The 16,189-nt window shown below is 41.0% G+C and overlaps 1 protein-coding gene across 1 annotated transcript in view; it reads right to left on the bottom strand.

Annotated features, from left to right (window-relative positions):
* Nucleotides 1-14,768, bottom strand: part of vopp1 (VOPP1 WW domain binding protein) — a 67,027-nt gene extending 52,259 nt beyond the window's left edge. Inside the window, exon 1 of the mRNA XM_062983805.1 lies at nt 14,502-14,768. Coding sequence (XP_062839875.1) covers nt 14,502-14,555 — 54 coding nt within the window. The 5' untranslated portion in view covers nt 14,556-14,768. The remainder of the gene's footprint in view (nt 1-14,501) is intronic.
* Between the last annotated feature and the right edge of the window lie 1,421 nt (nt 14,769-16,189).

Below are 16,189 nucleotides of genomic sequence, written 5' to 3' on the forward strand. Positions count from 1 at the left end.
TGAACAATGTATACTAGATATAAATGTATCTTCCCAACAGTATGGGTGTGAAGGGTTTAAAACACTGACCTCCAAAGCAGCATTCTTGTGCTCTAAAGTATTCAATGTTTTTGCTTGTGAACAGATTGAAAGAAGCCCCTTTTCTTACATAATCTGTTTTACATAATCGCTGCTGTGCAAATCTCCTTACGCAACATTAAATACAACCAGGAAGGCAGGGTTGTTGAAAATAAATCTGCCTGTCCTCTGAATGTGCCTTTCGAACCCTTCTGGGTTTTTTAAGCCTCAGTGGAATAAAAAATTTTTTTGGCTCTAACATATTGATGAAAACTTATGTCTCATGTATCTAACCTGACTCAACTGCATGGGAACAAAAAGCTGTCCAATAAACTAGAATGTTATATATGGAGTGTGAGTCTCTGAAAATCATGAGGAGGAGCAAATTTCTGTTCTAATAGTTTGTAGCCATCCTCACTTCTATGTGAAACCACATTTTTCTCTCCCCACACCTTTTTTTCCCTTTCTTTCTTTCTTTCTTTCTTTCTTTCTTTCTTTCTTTCTTTCTTTCTTTCTTCCTCCCTCTCTCTTCCTCTCTCGCTCTCTTGGTATTCAATTAGCCCTCAACTCCTAATGAACCTTAGCCCAATTATCTGTAATTGTGTTTATTCAAAACACCATTACTTTTCTGTTACCTTCCCCTGGTTTTCCACCTCTGAGTCTTTACACCAGGGGTCCCCAAACTAAGGCCCGGGGGCCGGATGCGGCCCATTGAAGCCATTTATCCGGCCCCCACGGCACAAGGGCAGAAGGGGGTTGGGCTAAATGACCCAAGGGTCTCTTCTTCTCTTAAAGCTATTATTATTATTATTATTATTATTATTATTATTATTATTATTATTATTAGAAACACAACAAGATGAGTCCACAGCAGACACTCTGCTGGTTGTTGTATTGGATCATACGTCGGACACTTCCCAAGTGTCTAGGACTGTGTGATGTATCGGCGAATAACAAGTGTAGATCCCAGTAAGGTGGCCTTCTGTAGCTGGCAGATGGTAATTTTGTTAGTGCCGATTGTGTTTAAGTGCAGGCCAATGTCTTTAGGCACTGCACCCAGTGTGCCGATCACCACTGGGACCACCTTGACTGGCTTGTGCCAGTCTTTGTAATTCAATCTTTAAATCCTCATACGTGTCAGCTTTTACAGTTGTTTCTCCTCAATCCTTCTGTCACCTAGGATTGAAACATCGACAATCCATACTTTGTTTTTTAACACAATTGTGAGGTCAGGAGTATTGTGTTCCAAAACCCTGTATTATTATTATTATTATTATTATTATTATTATTATTATTATTAATAATAATAATAATAATAATAATAATAATATTGAGGCTGGGTGGCCATCTGTCAGGGGTGCTGTGCTTGTGCTTTCAGTGCATAAAGGCAGAAGGGGGTTGGACTAAATGGCCCAAGGGGTCTCTTCCAACCCTCTTTATTGCTGTTGTTGTTGTTGTTGTTGTTGTTATTTATTATTATTATTGCTCGGTGGCCAACTATAGTCCGGCCCTCCAACGGTCCGAAGGATCGTGAACTGGCCCCCTGTTTAAAATGTTTGGGGACCCCTGCCTTACACTCATCAATAGAGTGTAAGCTTCTTGTAGCAAAAGTTTCCTTTTTGTGAAGAACAGACCATCAACTGGGGTGCAACAAGGGGATCGCTTTCAGTGTTGGAGAAGTTCCTGAGGATACATTATTCGTTTAGTTGCATTCCTTAAAATGTTGATCTTTAAAAAAAAATAAAGATGAAAATACAATGTGGAAATGTTCACTGTGCTATACAAAAAAATACTTTCCTTCCTGCCTCCTACCCTTGGAAGAAAAATAGATAAAGAAATATCAACATCTCTAACAGAATAAGGAAGTGGCAGCACGAGGCATTCAGAACCTACCTATTTCTGGGTCTTTAGAGCCAGTCTGTGGGTTCTAGGAAAACATCTGCACTACATCTTACGGATTTCTCTAGGCACCTCAATACACATAGTAATCAGTGTACAGCCTGGGATCCTACAAGACCCCAGTTCTTTTTCATTTATAAGACCAATTGCTACTGAGAACTTGGAATTAAATATATATTTTCTTCTACTTCATTATATCTGCTCAATTAAACAGATTAATCAATACATCATTTGAGATTTTCTCAGCCTACAAAAAGATGACAGATCTTTGATTTTTTGGGTTTTTTAAAACTCCCCTGAGACTAAATTTATGAGTAGATGGAAATACAAGGGAACATTTATGTCAACAATATGGCCCTGAATATGACCTGGATTATGTGGTTTTAATTCTTGTTTTAATGTTATGCTTTAATTGATCAGAGGGCCACTTTATTACAATATGGAAGAAATCAGTTAATGTGTGTGTGTCAACTGCAAAATAAGATGCATGAAGCTGACTGTTTGAGCCATGTCTGGAGTTCTGGTTAAGCCTGGGAGTTTTTGATACTGTTGCATTTTTGTTCAGGTTTGAGATAAGCAGGTGCAGAAAGAGAGTCTGAAGAGAGAAGCAGAGACAAAGAGATAATAGATTTTGAAGTGTGCTCTGGCTCTCATTAAAGGACATTATGTGAGTTGGTGTAACTCAGTGATTCCCAAAGTGGATGCTACCGCCCCCTGGTGGGCACTGCAGCGATCCAGGGGGGCGGTGATGGCCACAGGTGCATTTAGGGGTGATGAATAACTGTATTACCTTTCTATTCTGAGTTCAAAAATAGTTTCATAATTTCAAACTTCAATGTTTCTAATTTATACCTTTCTTTACTATATTTTATTTAAAAAAGGTAGAAACATTAATACATATATCTTTCTGTTTAATTGCTATTAAAAAAATTTAAAAAATAATTTCCAGGGGGCGCTAAGTAATATTTTTTCTGGAAAGGGGGAGGTAGGCCAAATAAGTTTGGGAACGACTGATGTAACTGATCACATTGTACATATGTTGTTCTGGATTTAAGGAGAATAAATTACTTGTTCTTTATTGTTCACCTGTTTGGCACATATCTTCTTTCTCTAGCAAGGCAGTGCTTGAACTACACATTTTGATTTTTTATTACGTCACAGGTTATGGGCCCAGTCTCACACCTCAGTATCACATCTGTTTTGTGCCAGTGCCACTGCTGGAGTTATTTTGATGGGACTGTAGTTAAATATTTCTTGAAGCTTTGTTTTTGCAAGAGGGACTTGAGAAGATGGGGGTGAATCTTGCTGCCTTTCCAATGGCACTGTTGAATGCCAGTAACTACTCCATTTGGAAATTAAGAATGGAGAATTATCTGAGAAGGGAATCCTTGTGAGAGTGTGCAGTGACTCCAGTCCAGGGGGAAGCTTCAGAAGAACAATGCAGAGCCAATGAGAGAGCCAGATCAATCCTCATCTTGAGTGTGGATGATGAGTTGGTCCAGATAAGCAGCCTGTCTACTGCCCATGAGATTTGGGTAAGGCTAAAACAAGTCCATGCTTTGGATTCAGCAGCAACAGTGGCTGTCCTTGCCAGAGATTGTACAGGAAGCATCTGCAAAAGAATGAAAGCCTGAGGGAGCATTTGCAAATTCTGCAGGGCTTATTTTTTACAGCTGGGAGAAAGAGGTTTCCACCTCTCTGAGGAAAACAAATGTTTTATTGTTCTGTCCTCAATGGACGATTATTTCGATGGCATCATTAATTTGCTTGAATTGCTTCCACAAGCCCAGCTGAATCTGCAATATATCTGTGCAAGACTGACAGCCAACTGGGAAAGGAGAGAGGATCGTGGTCTGGATTTGAAGGGCAAGCAGTCAACAGGAGCAGCTGCAGCAGTGACTGGGAAAGAGATAAAAAGAATCTGCATGGTCAAGAGATGTTACAACTGTGGATCCACCATACATCTCAAGAGAAACTGTCCTAAGCAGCAAGGAAAAAAGGTGAACCAGAGGAGCGGTTCATTGCATGTCAATATGGTACAGTCTCAGGGACATTCAAAGAATAAGGACATTTTCTATATTGACTCTAGGTGGTCTCAACATATTGTAAAAGATAGAGAGCTAATTTCCAGTCTTGCTAAACCTGAATGTGCAAAAGTGCCCCTTGCAGATGGTAAGAGTTATCATGTTGATGGGCGAGGGCAAGTATGTTAAGTATTGGGCAAAACATTGAAAATATGTTTTTAATTCCAGCAGTAGAATGCAACCTTCTGTCAGTGGATAAAATAGACAAGGAGCATTATCAGACAGTTGTTGTATATAAGCAATTACACCAGTGCAGACATTTTGTTTGCAGTTAATTTCCTAGGCAGGTATGTCAGCAACCCATCCACTGCGGCACTGAATGGTCTTAAAAGAGTTGTGCAGTATTTGAAGCAAACTCAGGATTTCTGTTTAGTTTTGAATCCAGGTGACAGTCTAAGTTGCAAGTTTATACAGATAGTGATTTTGCAAGTAGTGACAGGAAATCAACCCTGGAATTTTGATCAAATTTGCAAACATGGTAAATGACTGGAAGTCAAAGAAACAGGGATATATTGCACTTAGCTCAAGTGAGGCAGAGTTCGGGGATCTAAACATGGCATACACGGAGATCTGTGTAGTAAAGCAGTTACTAAAGGACTTACAGATTCCAGTTGAGGAGGACACCGCAATTTATGAGGACAATCAGACATGCATACGCACAGAGGCGGTCCAAGAATGAGGCGAATTAGGCAGTCGCCTGTGGCGCAAAACATACGAGGGCGCAGTCGAGACTGCTTTTTCTGTTGATTTGTTGTAAAACATGATGTTTTGGTGCTTAGTTTGTAAAATCTTAATGTAATTAAGAATCTAGATATAAAATATAAGTGTGTTAGAGATGCAGTAAACAATAGTGATATTGATTTGGTTTACTGCAATTCTAGCTTGAATCTGGCTGATATGATAACAAAACTGTTGAATATTCAGAAACATTTAGCAGTGTTGAATGATTTATATATTTTCAAATGTACTGTGTTAATGTAAAATATTTATTTTTCCTGTTGACAAAAGGAGGGGTGTTACAATATGGAAAAAATCGGTTAATGTGTGTGTGTGTCAACTGCAAAATAAGATGCACGTCTGGAGAGCTGGCTAAGCCTGGGAGTTTTTGATACTGTTGCACAACTACCTAGGAGTGGGTTGGTAGGCTAGTAGGCCGGGATGCTTTGTTTTTACATGGTTTTACATGGTTTTACTCTATGTATGGGTAAGTGTGTACATTTTGCATGTTTCACATGTTTTGATATGGTCAAAATTGACTAAGCAATAAAGAGTTGTTGTTGTTGATACTGTTGCATTTTTGTTCAGGCTTAAGCTAAGCAGAGAGAAGCAGAGACAAAGAGACATAGATTTTGAAGTGTGCCCTTGCTTTATGGATTGCTGAAGGAATTTATCCACATGGACAAAGGAAAGATTATTTTAGATCTCTCATGAAAGGACAATGTGAGTTGGTGCAAGTGATCACATTGTACATATGTTGTTCTGGATTTAAGGAGAATAAATTACTTGTTCTTTATTGTTCACTTGCGTGGCACATATCTTCTTTCTCTGGCAAGGCAGATCACACATTTTTGTTTTTCATTACGTCACACATTTCATCTAGCAACAGCTTTTGTTGTAAATGGAATATATAATAATATATAGATAGCCCCTTGTCATTCAGTATCAGCATTCTTTCACCACTGAATATGCATAACTTTTGCTGAACTGTTTAAAGATCCTCCCATGAGTCTATCTTCTACATATTTCAGGCCCCCACAAATGCTTATTTTGTCTTTTTCTTTCCACATGGATGGTAAATTCTGGCTGCTGCACTTGCAAAAACTGAGTTTGTTATATGATTGAGGCAGGGATTCGTATTCGTAGGACAATTCACAGCTATATATGTAAAACATGCAGTTTGGACCAAACTAGATTTTTTATGCACAACATATAGCAACAGATCTTTTTTCTCCTCTCCTTAGTTACAGGATGAAATGGGGAAATCTAATTTGGGATGCAGTACACAGGAATGGGATGCTTATTGCTCTTCTCCCCCACAATAGAGGTGGGCAAATGTGGAAAGTCTGGATTCTTTAGAGGGCCTCCCACTTCATCTGTTCCTACAAAAAACATGAAACGTTTTCCCCAGAAAATGCAATTAAAACAAACCATCACCACCATTGTAACTAGTACCATTAGTTTCTAATTGTGACAGACTTTCATCTAATGGGATGATCTTCCAAATACAATGGGGAGGGTACCCGCCTGAGCTTCTGAGTTTCACCTGAAATTCACCTGAAATTAAGTAAGGGAAAACAAGACACACAGCTGAATGCTGCTAAAGAAATCTGGTTAAGTCCTACTGAAGCCAATATTAAATTGCGGCGCCTATCTTAGCAAGTTTTTAAAAAATATAACTCCTCAAATCCTCGCTCAACATGGCCATGAAGACTGTGAAATTCTGGGAGCTATAGTAGCATTCATTTCTTTGCAGCATGAATACATTGCAACTCAATTTCCCAAGGCTCCCAAGGCAATGTAGAATGAATTAAAATATCTAGAGTCATACACAGACACGTTTTTAATCCTTAAGCTTTTTATGCTCCTTAAAGCTTATGATACATAATATCTCCTTTTTCCAATATAAAGGCAGCCTTTCTGAATCTGATTTCACACATTGGCTCAAGTTTCTTCATTTCAAGAAGTAGGCATCTTTCCAGAATATCATTCCACTACCCAGTTCAGACATAATTTTTTTAAAATATAATTTTGACACATGAGAAAATGGAAAGTATGGTGATTGGTTATCACCAGTCGTCCTTAAACTTTTCCACTTGTGCCTCCTTTTTCCATGAGAATCTTTTATGTGACCACAGGTATATAGATATATAAAATAGGTATAAAAATCAAACATTTACTGACATTATTCAGCATTTGCAAGGCCTGCTAAACAGGCTGGTTTTGATTTTTGTTGAGTACAGCAGAAGCATTTTCTGCAGGGCTCATGGTAAATGCTGCATATTATTTCTAACAGTTTTGTGTAAATGGGTGGCATTCAGAAACCTTTTACTCTTGCCAAATCATAGAATAATAGAGTTGGAAGAGACCGCATGGGCCATCTAGTCCAACCCCCTGCCATGCAGGAAAAGCACAAAGTATCCCCAACAGATGGCCATCCATCCTCTATTTAAAAGTTTCCAAGGAAGGAGTTTCTACCACACTCAGAGGCAGAGAGTTCCACTGCTGAACAGCTTAGTTCTTCCTAATGTTCAGGGGGAATTTCCTCTCCTGTAATTTGAATCCATTGCTGCTAGGCCTAGTTTCAAGGGCAGCAAAAACAAGTCTGCTCCCCCTTCCTTATGACACCCTTTCAAATATTTATACATGACTATCATGTCTCCTCTCAACCTTCTCTTCTGCATACCCGGTTCTTTAAGACTCTCCTCATAGGGCATGGTCTCCAGACCTTTGATCATTTTAGTTGCCCTCCTCTGGACACCTCCCAGCATGTCAATATCTCTTTTGAACTGTGGTGCCCAGAATTGGATACAGTATTCCAGGTGAGGTCTAACCAAAGCAGAATACAAAGACACCATGAGTTCCCTTGCTCTAGACCAGTGGTTCTCAACCTGTGGGTTCCCAGATGTTTTGGCCTTCAACTCCCAGAAATCCTAACAGCTGGTAAACTGTAATACATGATGGGAAGGGGTCACTGACATCTTCTTATTCAAGACCTGCCCCCTGCCACAAAAATCGGAACCAGAACTGCATAGATAGATAGCAGCAATTCTCCATTCAAACATAGAAACAGTGAAGGAAAGGAGGTCAAAAAATGCTGAACAGACCCAAATCCTCCTAGGAATCTTCAAGGCTATGGTTCAGAAGGCTTTAAAAGAAGAAAATATGAAAGAAATATTAACTATTTTATCAGCTGGATTTCTTCCTGAGGACAGAAAACTTGTTAAATCAACCCATCATTTTCTTTAGAAACTAATAATTGAGTGGTCGTCCTTTAAGTTTCTTTTTCCCTTTCCTAAGGCAACTCATTACTAAAATAATAGATTATCATTCAAAAATAATAATGTAAGTCTGTTATGCAAGTTGAATTAAAAATTTTCAAAAATGCAAAGACATTTAAATAGTTATTGAACCAAAGGAAATGGAACAAAGTATGCCGGTTTATGGCATATTAGTCAAACTATAATTGTGGGCACAGAGCAGGGGGAGGGACAGTTCTGGAACGTCAGTAAGAACCAATTGCACAGTTAGTCACAGGTTCAAAGCATGACTATTTCTCCTGCTCTTTAACCAGTACCATGATAAGCGTATTAATATGCTAAAATAGTATTGGAATTCAAATACGTTACAGTTCTGAACTAGAACTTTTGGAATACCCAAACTAAAATGGCCAATAATTGGATTTGCCATATCTGTAGGAATTGGTTGGTGTCTCAGGAAACAATTATCTTCTCATCATCATTGGGATGACGGCCTAAATATAAGAGATTAGGCTAAAAGTGTGCAAGTGAAGAAGGGTTATAAAATTGTTTCCTTTAGAGAAAAAAAATAGAGAGGCAATCTGTATGTATCTCACTAATGAAATTACATTAATGTTAATCCTTACCCCAGTACATTCAGGGCTGTACACTGAGGATACTTACAGGATTGTAGCCTAAGGGAACACTCTAAAGTCGTGTGAAAAGCATGGATTTATTTATGACTAATTTTTTTCCAGCTATATATTGTTTAGCGCCTCCAGTGGCTCAGTGTGTTAAAGCACTGAGCTGCTGAACTTGCAGACTGAAAGGTCCCAGGTTCAAATCTGGGGAACGGAGTGAGCGCCTGCTGTTAGCTCCAGCTTCTGCCAACCTAGAAGTTTGAAAACATGCAAATGTGAGTAGATCAATAGGTACTGCTCCTGCGGGAAGGTAACAGCGTTCCATGCAGTCATGCCGGCCACATGACCTTGGAGGTGTCTACGGACAACGCCGGCTCTTCGGCTTAGAAATGGAGATGAGCACCAACCCGCAGAGTCGGACACAACTGGACTTAACGTCAGGAGAAATCTTTACCTTTACTATATATTGTTTAAACTAATTTCATTCCATCCTTGAAGCTAAAAGTGTTAAACATCAGCTTTCCCCAACCCATCCCACTTTTATCCTAACAAAAGCTGTGTGGGGTAAACTAGTCTGAAAGGACTCACAGTGACTACATGAGCATTTTAGGGAAACTGGATTAGACCTGACTTATAAAATGTACTGGTCTGAGGGATGAAATGTAAACACAGAACTCATGCAGCGTCTTTACTAATTTTGAGAATAAAACCACTTTGATTTTACAATAATGTAAGATTATATCACTTGTTAATTATGCTGTGTGTGTGTGAGCACATGACGTACAGAGGGAGTATTATCTTTATACATATGAGGGATTTTTTTTTCACATACCTAAACTCAGGATTTCCAAGGTTTCCCTTCTCAAAATAATAGTTTTGTGTGTAACCTCTTCAGTAATACCTTATCACATGGGCACATCCTCATATTGCTCAGCCACACGTGTGGCATATGCCATCCGTGAAAGGCCTAAGGGGTTTTTGCTCAAATAAGGGTGGAGGTAGGACACAACCGATCTCGCTGGACATGGTCTCAGGGACAGCTGCTGTTACTGAATCTTTAATGAAGCCTGCATATCTTGGCTCCAAGGACCGGAGCCCAAGCAGATCTGCCATGCACAAGCCAGGCTTGTGGGACTTCAGCCCTGCTTCCCATTTGTATCCCTGATAAAATCAATTCTAAATTCTTCAATTCTGAATGTCTCAATGTGATTCTTAGGACATTGTGAGCAACTGTGGTCCTCAAGATGTTTAAGGACTGCAACACCCATCAGTTCTTGCCAACCTAGCCAATGCAATGGATGCTGGGAATTGCAGTCTAACATCATCTGGGGAGATACAACTTCCCAGACTCATCTTAAAGCAAAATATGTTAAATTATTTACAGTAGATTCTCACTTATCCAAGCTAAACGGGCCCGCAGAAGCTTGGATAAGCGAATATCTTGGATAATAAGGAGGGATTAAGGAAAAACCTATTAAACATAAAATTAGGTTATGATTTTACAAATTAAGCACCAAAACATCATGTTATACAACAAATTTGACAGAAAAAGTAGTTCAATACGCAGTAATGCTATGTAGTAATTACTGTATTTACGAATTTAGCACCAAAATATCATGATATATTGAAAACACTGACTACAGAAATGGCTTGGATATTCCAGAGGCTTGGATAAGCGAGGCTTGGATAAGTGAGACTCTACTGTATTAGCATTATTTGTTTATATTTATTTATTTGATTTACACCCATCTTATATATGGAAACCCAGATGGCTTAAAAAGCCATTAAAGATACTAAATTTCTAATAATAGTTTAAATTATGTATAACACGCAAGACAAAGATACAGCACACCCATTAAAAGATTCTTCTGGTACACCCAGCTAAAGACTAAAGACTCGTTTAAATAAGAATGGCTGTGCCTGCTGTCAAAAAGAGATCAAGCCAGTCAAGCTGACCGGATATCCTGTGGGACCACTACTGAGAAGGCTCTGTCCTGTGTGCTGCTCACCACAATACCAGTAATGGTGGTAGGACAGAAACAAAGTCCTATCCCAAATATCTTAAGGTTCAGTCAGACTTGTAGATAAAAAAAATTATTTCAGATTATGAGCAAATGTGGGACAGGAAGAGGGGGAGTAAACAATATACGGGAAACTTCTTCAGTTAAAACAATAATGTGGTAACATAACCAGAAACAATATATGGAAAATTTTCTCAAGTAACTTTTCCTACACAATGTGCATCATGAAGGGACGCAATAGATTTTGTGGTTTAAAAATATTTTCCACTGTTCTTTTCATCTGCTTTCTGACAAAAAATGAGTTTCCGGTTAGGGTTTAATTTGGCCCACTTGCGGGGAGGGGGGTTGAGTCAGGTCCTTCCTGTTCTTTAGCCTAGTCACTGCATCCTTTATCTTCCGGAAACTATCACTGCTTATATTTTACAATAAATCTCTTAACATCATTGATTAATATCAGCTCTATATTAACACCACATCAAATTAGTTGCCTTGTAGTATTTGGCGATTAGCAATCACTTCCAACCAACAAAGGAATGTTTGTGAAATAACAGAATTAGGAAATCTAAAACTGGCTCTGAAAAATGTACAGTATATTTAAAAATATCTTCCTGACCATAGGTATAATGCATTTTGTTATCATCTGCTTGGTTAGCCTAGCCTTATAAATAGCAGATACAAGATCTAGGTTCTATGTGTTCAATAAAATCTATCCAGTGCAATATGATTATTGTGTGGATATACACAGTAAGAACTAATGGAGCCCCACAGATACATGCACACAAAACTTTTACATGCTGAACTTTGAACCCTCACAACACGGGTCCCCAAACTAAGACCCATTGGCCCAATGTCAGGACTGGGCGAAGTGGGTAATCAAGCAGCAGATTGTGGGAAAAGATCTGTTTATAGCACAAAGGCTCCTTCTTGGCTTGGTGAAACTACCTCTCCCCAATTTTGAAATATTCTGCACTTTGGCCCAGATCCGTGTATTAAACTCCTGTTTTTAACATTTTATTCTGTATGTTGATTCTTATGACTGCTTTATTGATGCTGATGTTTTATTGTTGTGATATTTATTTTATTGTCTTGCTGTTGTTGTTACATTGTTGTGTTGGGCATGGCCCCATGTAAGCCGACCCAAGTTCCCCAGGGGAGATGGGGCGGGGTATAAGAATAAAGTTATTACTATTATTATTATTATTATTGATGGGTCAGGACCAAACTTGGTGCTCATACCCTTCATTATGCAACTTAATGTAACAAAATTTGAAAAAAAAAAATGTTCCTGGTTTGAAAGTGTTATTTACTCTTTAATTGTGAGGTAATTACTTTTAAAGTAATTGTTATACTCCATAAACTTTGTTTTTGTGGCTGCCACAAACTATGTTAATTGGTTGAGATGTTAACTGAAAAACAATGCCAAAATGTGCTACAGGATGTCCCTCAAAAACATTTTTTCAGTTTAATAAACTTTTTCTATGATTTTATAATAGAACCAATTAAGAAATGACATTTATAATCCAGGAACAAAAATCGTGTTACATAGTGTAATTGAAGGATTGGGGGGGGGACACACACCCCTTTTTGGGCCCTAGAGAAGAGGAAAAGAAAAGGAATGATTGGCTGTTGTTAGGTGAAGTGGCCCTCTGTGATGTCACTGGGAAAGAAAGATGGCTTGGCCATTGCTAAGTGACATGTGGATGAGGGGAAGGGAGGGAAAGAGGGAAGAAAGAAAGTGAAAAAGAAAGAATTTATATAAAATGTTCAAAGATGTTACACAACCTCGGCTCTCCTAGCCAAAATAGATAAATCACAATCAGGATGCTGTTAGAGATGTAAAATAAAGAAAGGGACCTTTATTCACTTATGGTGGTTTTGTGAATTGGAAAAGAATCATAAAGAAACAAATACAATGATCCACAACAAAATAAAAATAAAAACAGTGATATGCCTATTAGGGTTATTCGAGATAAAGTAGTGCAGCCGGAAAGAGAAATTTGCCTGTATAGTTTTGTGGCTGTATGCATAACAATTGCCAGTGACTAAAATGGTGAAAAAACATTAAGTATTAAAAATTGGAAGGATAAATTGTGGGATTATGCACAGATGGCCAAGATTTCTAGCAATCTGAAATATGAAAGTCATGAAGTTTTTGAAAGAAATTGGAAGCTGGCCTTAGCATACCTGATAGGAGAATTTAAGAAATAAAACAAGGGGAATTTATTGTTTTAGAAGTATAAAACTTTATTTATACCCCTCCACCATCTCCCTGCGGGGACTCTGGTCAGCTTACATGGGCCAGAGGCCCAAACAAAATACAAGCAACACAATACAAATCACAATATAAAATAGATGAAACAGTAATACAATATATCAATTAAAACAACAATACAAGGATAAAAAATTGCATTTAAAACACATAAATGGTAAGACCGTAATAAATACAGGATAGATTATTAAAAACCCTCTGGGGCTGATTAATTAATGACTGTATCACCAAAGGCCTGCCAAAACATCCAAGTCTTCAGTTGTTTCCTGAAGGAAGATAGAGAGGGAGCCAACCTAATCTCCCTGGGGAGGGAGTTCCAGAGTTGGGGAGTCACAGCCGAGAAGGCCCTCTCTCTCATCCCCACCAAACGCAATTGTGAGGAGGGTGGAAGTGAGAGGAGGGCAGATCTCAGAGATCGGGTGGGTTCATAGGGGATAATGCGGTCACGAAGATAGGTAGAGCAGGGAAAGGAAATGTTTGAGGGAAGGGAAGGGAGAGCAAGGAAAGGAAAGGTTTGAGGGAAGGGAGGGTCTGAGAGAAGAGGCGGAAAGGGAAGGTTGAGCAGGGAAAGGAATGGTGTGAGGGAAGGGAAAGTGTGAGGGAAGAGGAGAGAAGAGAAGGTAGAGCAGGGAAAAAATGTTTGAGGGAAGGGAGAGTAAGGAAAGGAAAGGTTTGAGGGAAGGGAAGGTGTGAGGGAACAGGAGAAGGGAAGGTTGAGCAGGGAAGGGAAAGTGTGAGGGAAGAGGAGAGAAGAGAAGGTTGAGCAGGGAAAGGAAATGTGTGAGGGAAAGGAAGGTGTGAGGGAAGGGAAAGTGTGAGGGAAGAAGAGGGAAGGGAAGGTTGAGTAGGAAAGGGAAAGGTGTGAGGGAAGATGTGAGGAGAGGGGAGGGGAGGGAAGGTAGAACAGGGAAATGAAAGGTATGAGAGAAGGCAAGGGGGAGCAAAGAAAAGAAAGGTGTGAGGGAAGGGAAGACGTTTGGGGAGGGGAGGGGAGGGGAGGAAGAGCAGGCAAAGGAAAAGTGTGAGGGCAGGGCAAGGCAGGGCTGGGCAGGAATGGGAAGAAAGGAAGGAAGGAAGGAAGAGGGTGGCCCTTCCGCCAAGGTCCTCCATCCTGAGCAGAAGACCCACCAGTGAGGAAGATGGTGCCTGCCCACAAGGCAGGCCTGTCCTGCCTCTTGGGCTCCACTGAGGAGCAGCCCTCAGAAATGACAGCTGTCAAAGTGATTTCTGGTGTGAAGCAGTCAGGCAGTGAGCAGGTCCTCTGTTTTGTTTCTAAAGTATAGCAGCCCCAGTTCGACCCCGAGGTCTGCCCATAAAAGCTGAACTGAAGAAGGGCAGGGAGTGCAAGTCTCTGGATCAGGAAGACGGAAGACCGACCCCCTCCCCCTCCTTTTCCCTCAGAAGAGTTTTCCCGGTAACCACGAAGGCTGAGGAGCCATTATGGTCAGTGTCTTCCAGGCTGTGGTAATTAAGCCCCCTTTCTGTGGTAAAAAGCCCTTCCTCGGCCTGGAGAACGGGCCAGGCCTGGGGCGACTCCCTCCCTCCCGCCCCCTCCTCCTTTCCGCGGGGCTTACCTCTAGGGAGAGGGTCAGCAGCAGCAACGCGACCCCCCGCTGGAAGTGGCTCATGTCTCCCTCCCTTTTCTCCCGCGGCTTCTCAGAGGCGCCGAGGGGCGGAGGGCGCCCCCAACAGCATCCCGCCGGGAGGCTTCGGCTCCGGGGAACAGGGCGGGGCCAAGCGCGAGGATAGGGGCGGGGCCGCCAAGAGCCAACAAAGGGCCTCCTCTCTTTGGGACGGAACGAGGGAGGGAGGGAGGGCACGCCAGAATCTGCGCACGCGCACCCTTCCTGCCGGCACGCGACGTTGCGGGGAGTAGGCGGGGCTCCAAGGGGTCCTTCCCTGGGAAGAGCACGCCCCCGGGACCAATTCGTCTCTCTGTTGGCCCCGCCCACTCTGCCCCTCCCGCCTGAACAAGGGAAGCGCCAAAGGAGGGAGCGCGCGCTGTGGGATTGTCCATGAAGGCTGTGAAAGGCGCACGCGCAGAGCCTCTGCAAAGGAGTGCTTCCCAGAGTGGACGATATTACTGATAGTAGCCTCGGATACAATTAGGGGCATTGATTAAAAAATATATGGGGGCTGCGGAAACATAAAGGAAGAAAAACGTGTCCTTGTATGTTTCATCTATTGTGTACATTGGGGAGTCGACGTTGCCCGTGGTTATTTTGAGAATCAGGGTTGTTTGTATGTTTTCCGGGCTGTATGGCCATGTTCTAGAAGTATTCTCGCTTGACGTTTCGCCCACATCTATGGCAGGAATCCTCAGAGGTTGTGAGGTATGGAGAAACTAAGCAAAGAATGTTAATATATATCTGGAAAGTCCCGGGTGTGAGAAGAACTCTTTGTCAGGTGGAAGCCAGTGTGAATGTTGCAGTTAATCACCTTAATTAGCATTGGAAAGGTTTATCTCCTGGCTTTTCCTGCCTGGGGGCATCCTTTGTTCAGAGTCATTAGCTGTCCCTGGAACTCTTCTGTTTTCAGAGTGTTGCATCTTTTTTACTGTTCTGATTTTTGAGTTTTTTAATGCTGGTAGCCAGATTTTGTTCATTTTCATGGTTTCCTCCTTTCTGTTGAAGTTGTCCACATGCTTGTGAATTTCAATGGCTTCTCTGTGTAGTCTGATCATTGTTGAAGTGGTCAAGCATTTCTGTGTTCTCAAATAATATACTGTGTCCAGGTTGGTTCATCAGGAGCTCTGCTATGGCTGATTTCTCTGGTTGAGTGAGTCTGCAGTGCCTTTCATGTTGTTTGACTCGTGTTTGGGTGCTGTGTTTGGTGGTCCCTATGTAGACTTGGCCACAGCTGCATGGTATACGGTAGACTCCTGCAGAGGTGAGAGGATCCCTCTTGTCCTTCGCTGACTAGCATTTGTTGGATTTTCTCAGTGGGTCTGTAGATCGTTTGTAGGTTGTGCTTCTTCATCAGTTTGCCTATGCGGTCAGTGGTTCCCTTGATGTATGGTAAGAACTGGGTGGATCTTTGTCTTTACTCTCCTGGCTTGCTCTTGGCCTTACAGCTCTTCTGATGTCCATGGTGGAATATCCATTGGCCTGTAGAGCTCAGTTTACGTGGTTTAGTTCACCTTGGAGGAGATGAGGTTCGCAGATGCTTTGTGCATGGTCTGTCAGGGCTTTGATTGTGCTTCTTTTTTGACTTGGGTGATGGTTTATTCGTTCAATCACTTCGGACTCCTTGACCTTATGGA

This window comes from Anolis carolinensis, chromosome 6 (genome assembly GCF_035594765.1).
Source record: "Anolis carolinensis isolate JA03-04 chromosome 6, rAnoCar3.1.pri, whole genome shotgun sequence".
Classification (NCBI taxonomy): domain Eukaryota; kingdom Metazoa; phylum Chordata; class Lepidosauria; order Squamata; family Dactyloidae; genus Anolis; species Anolis carolinensis.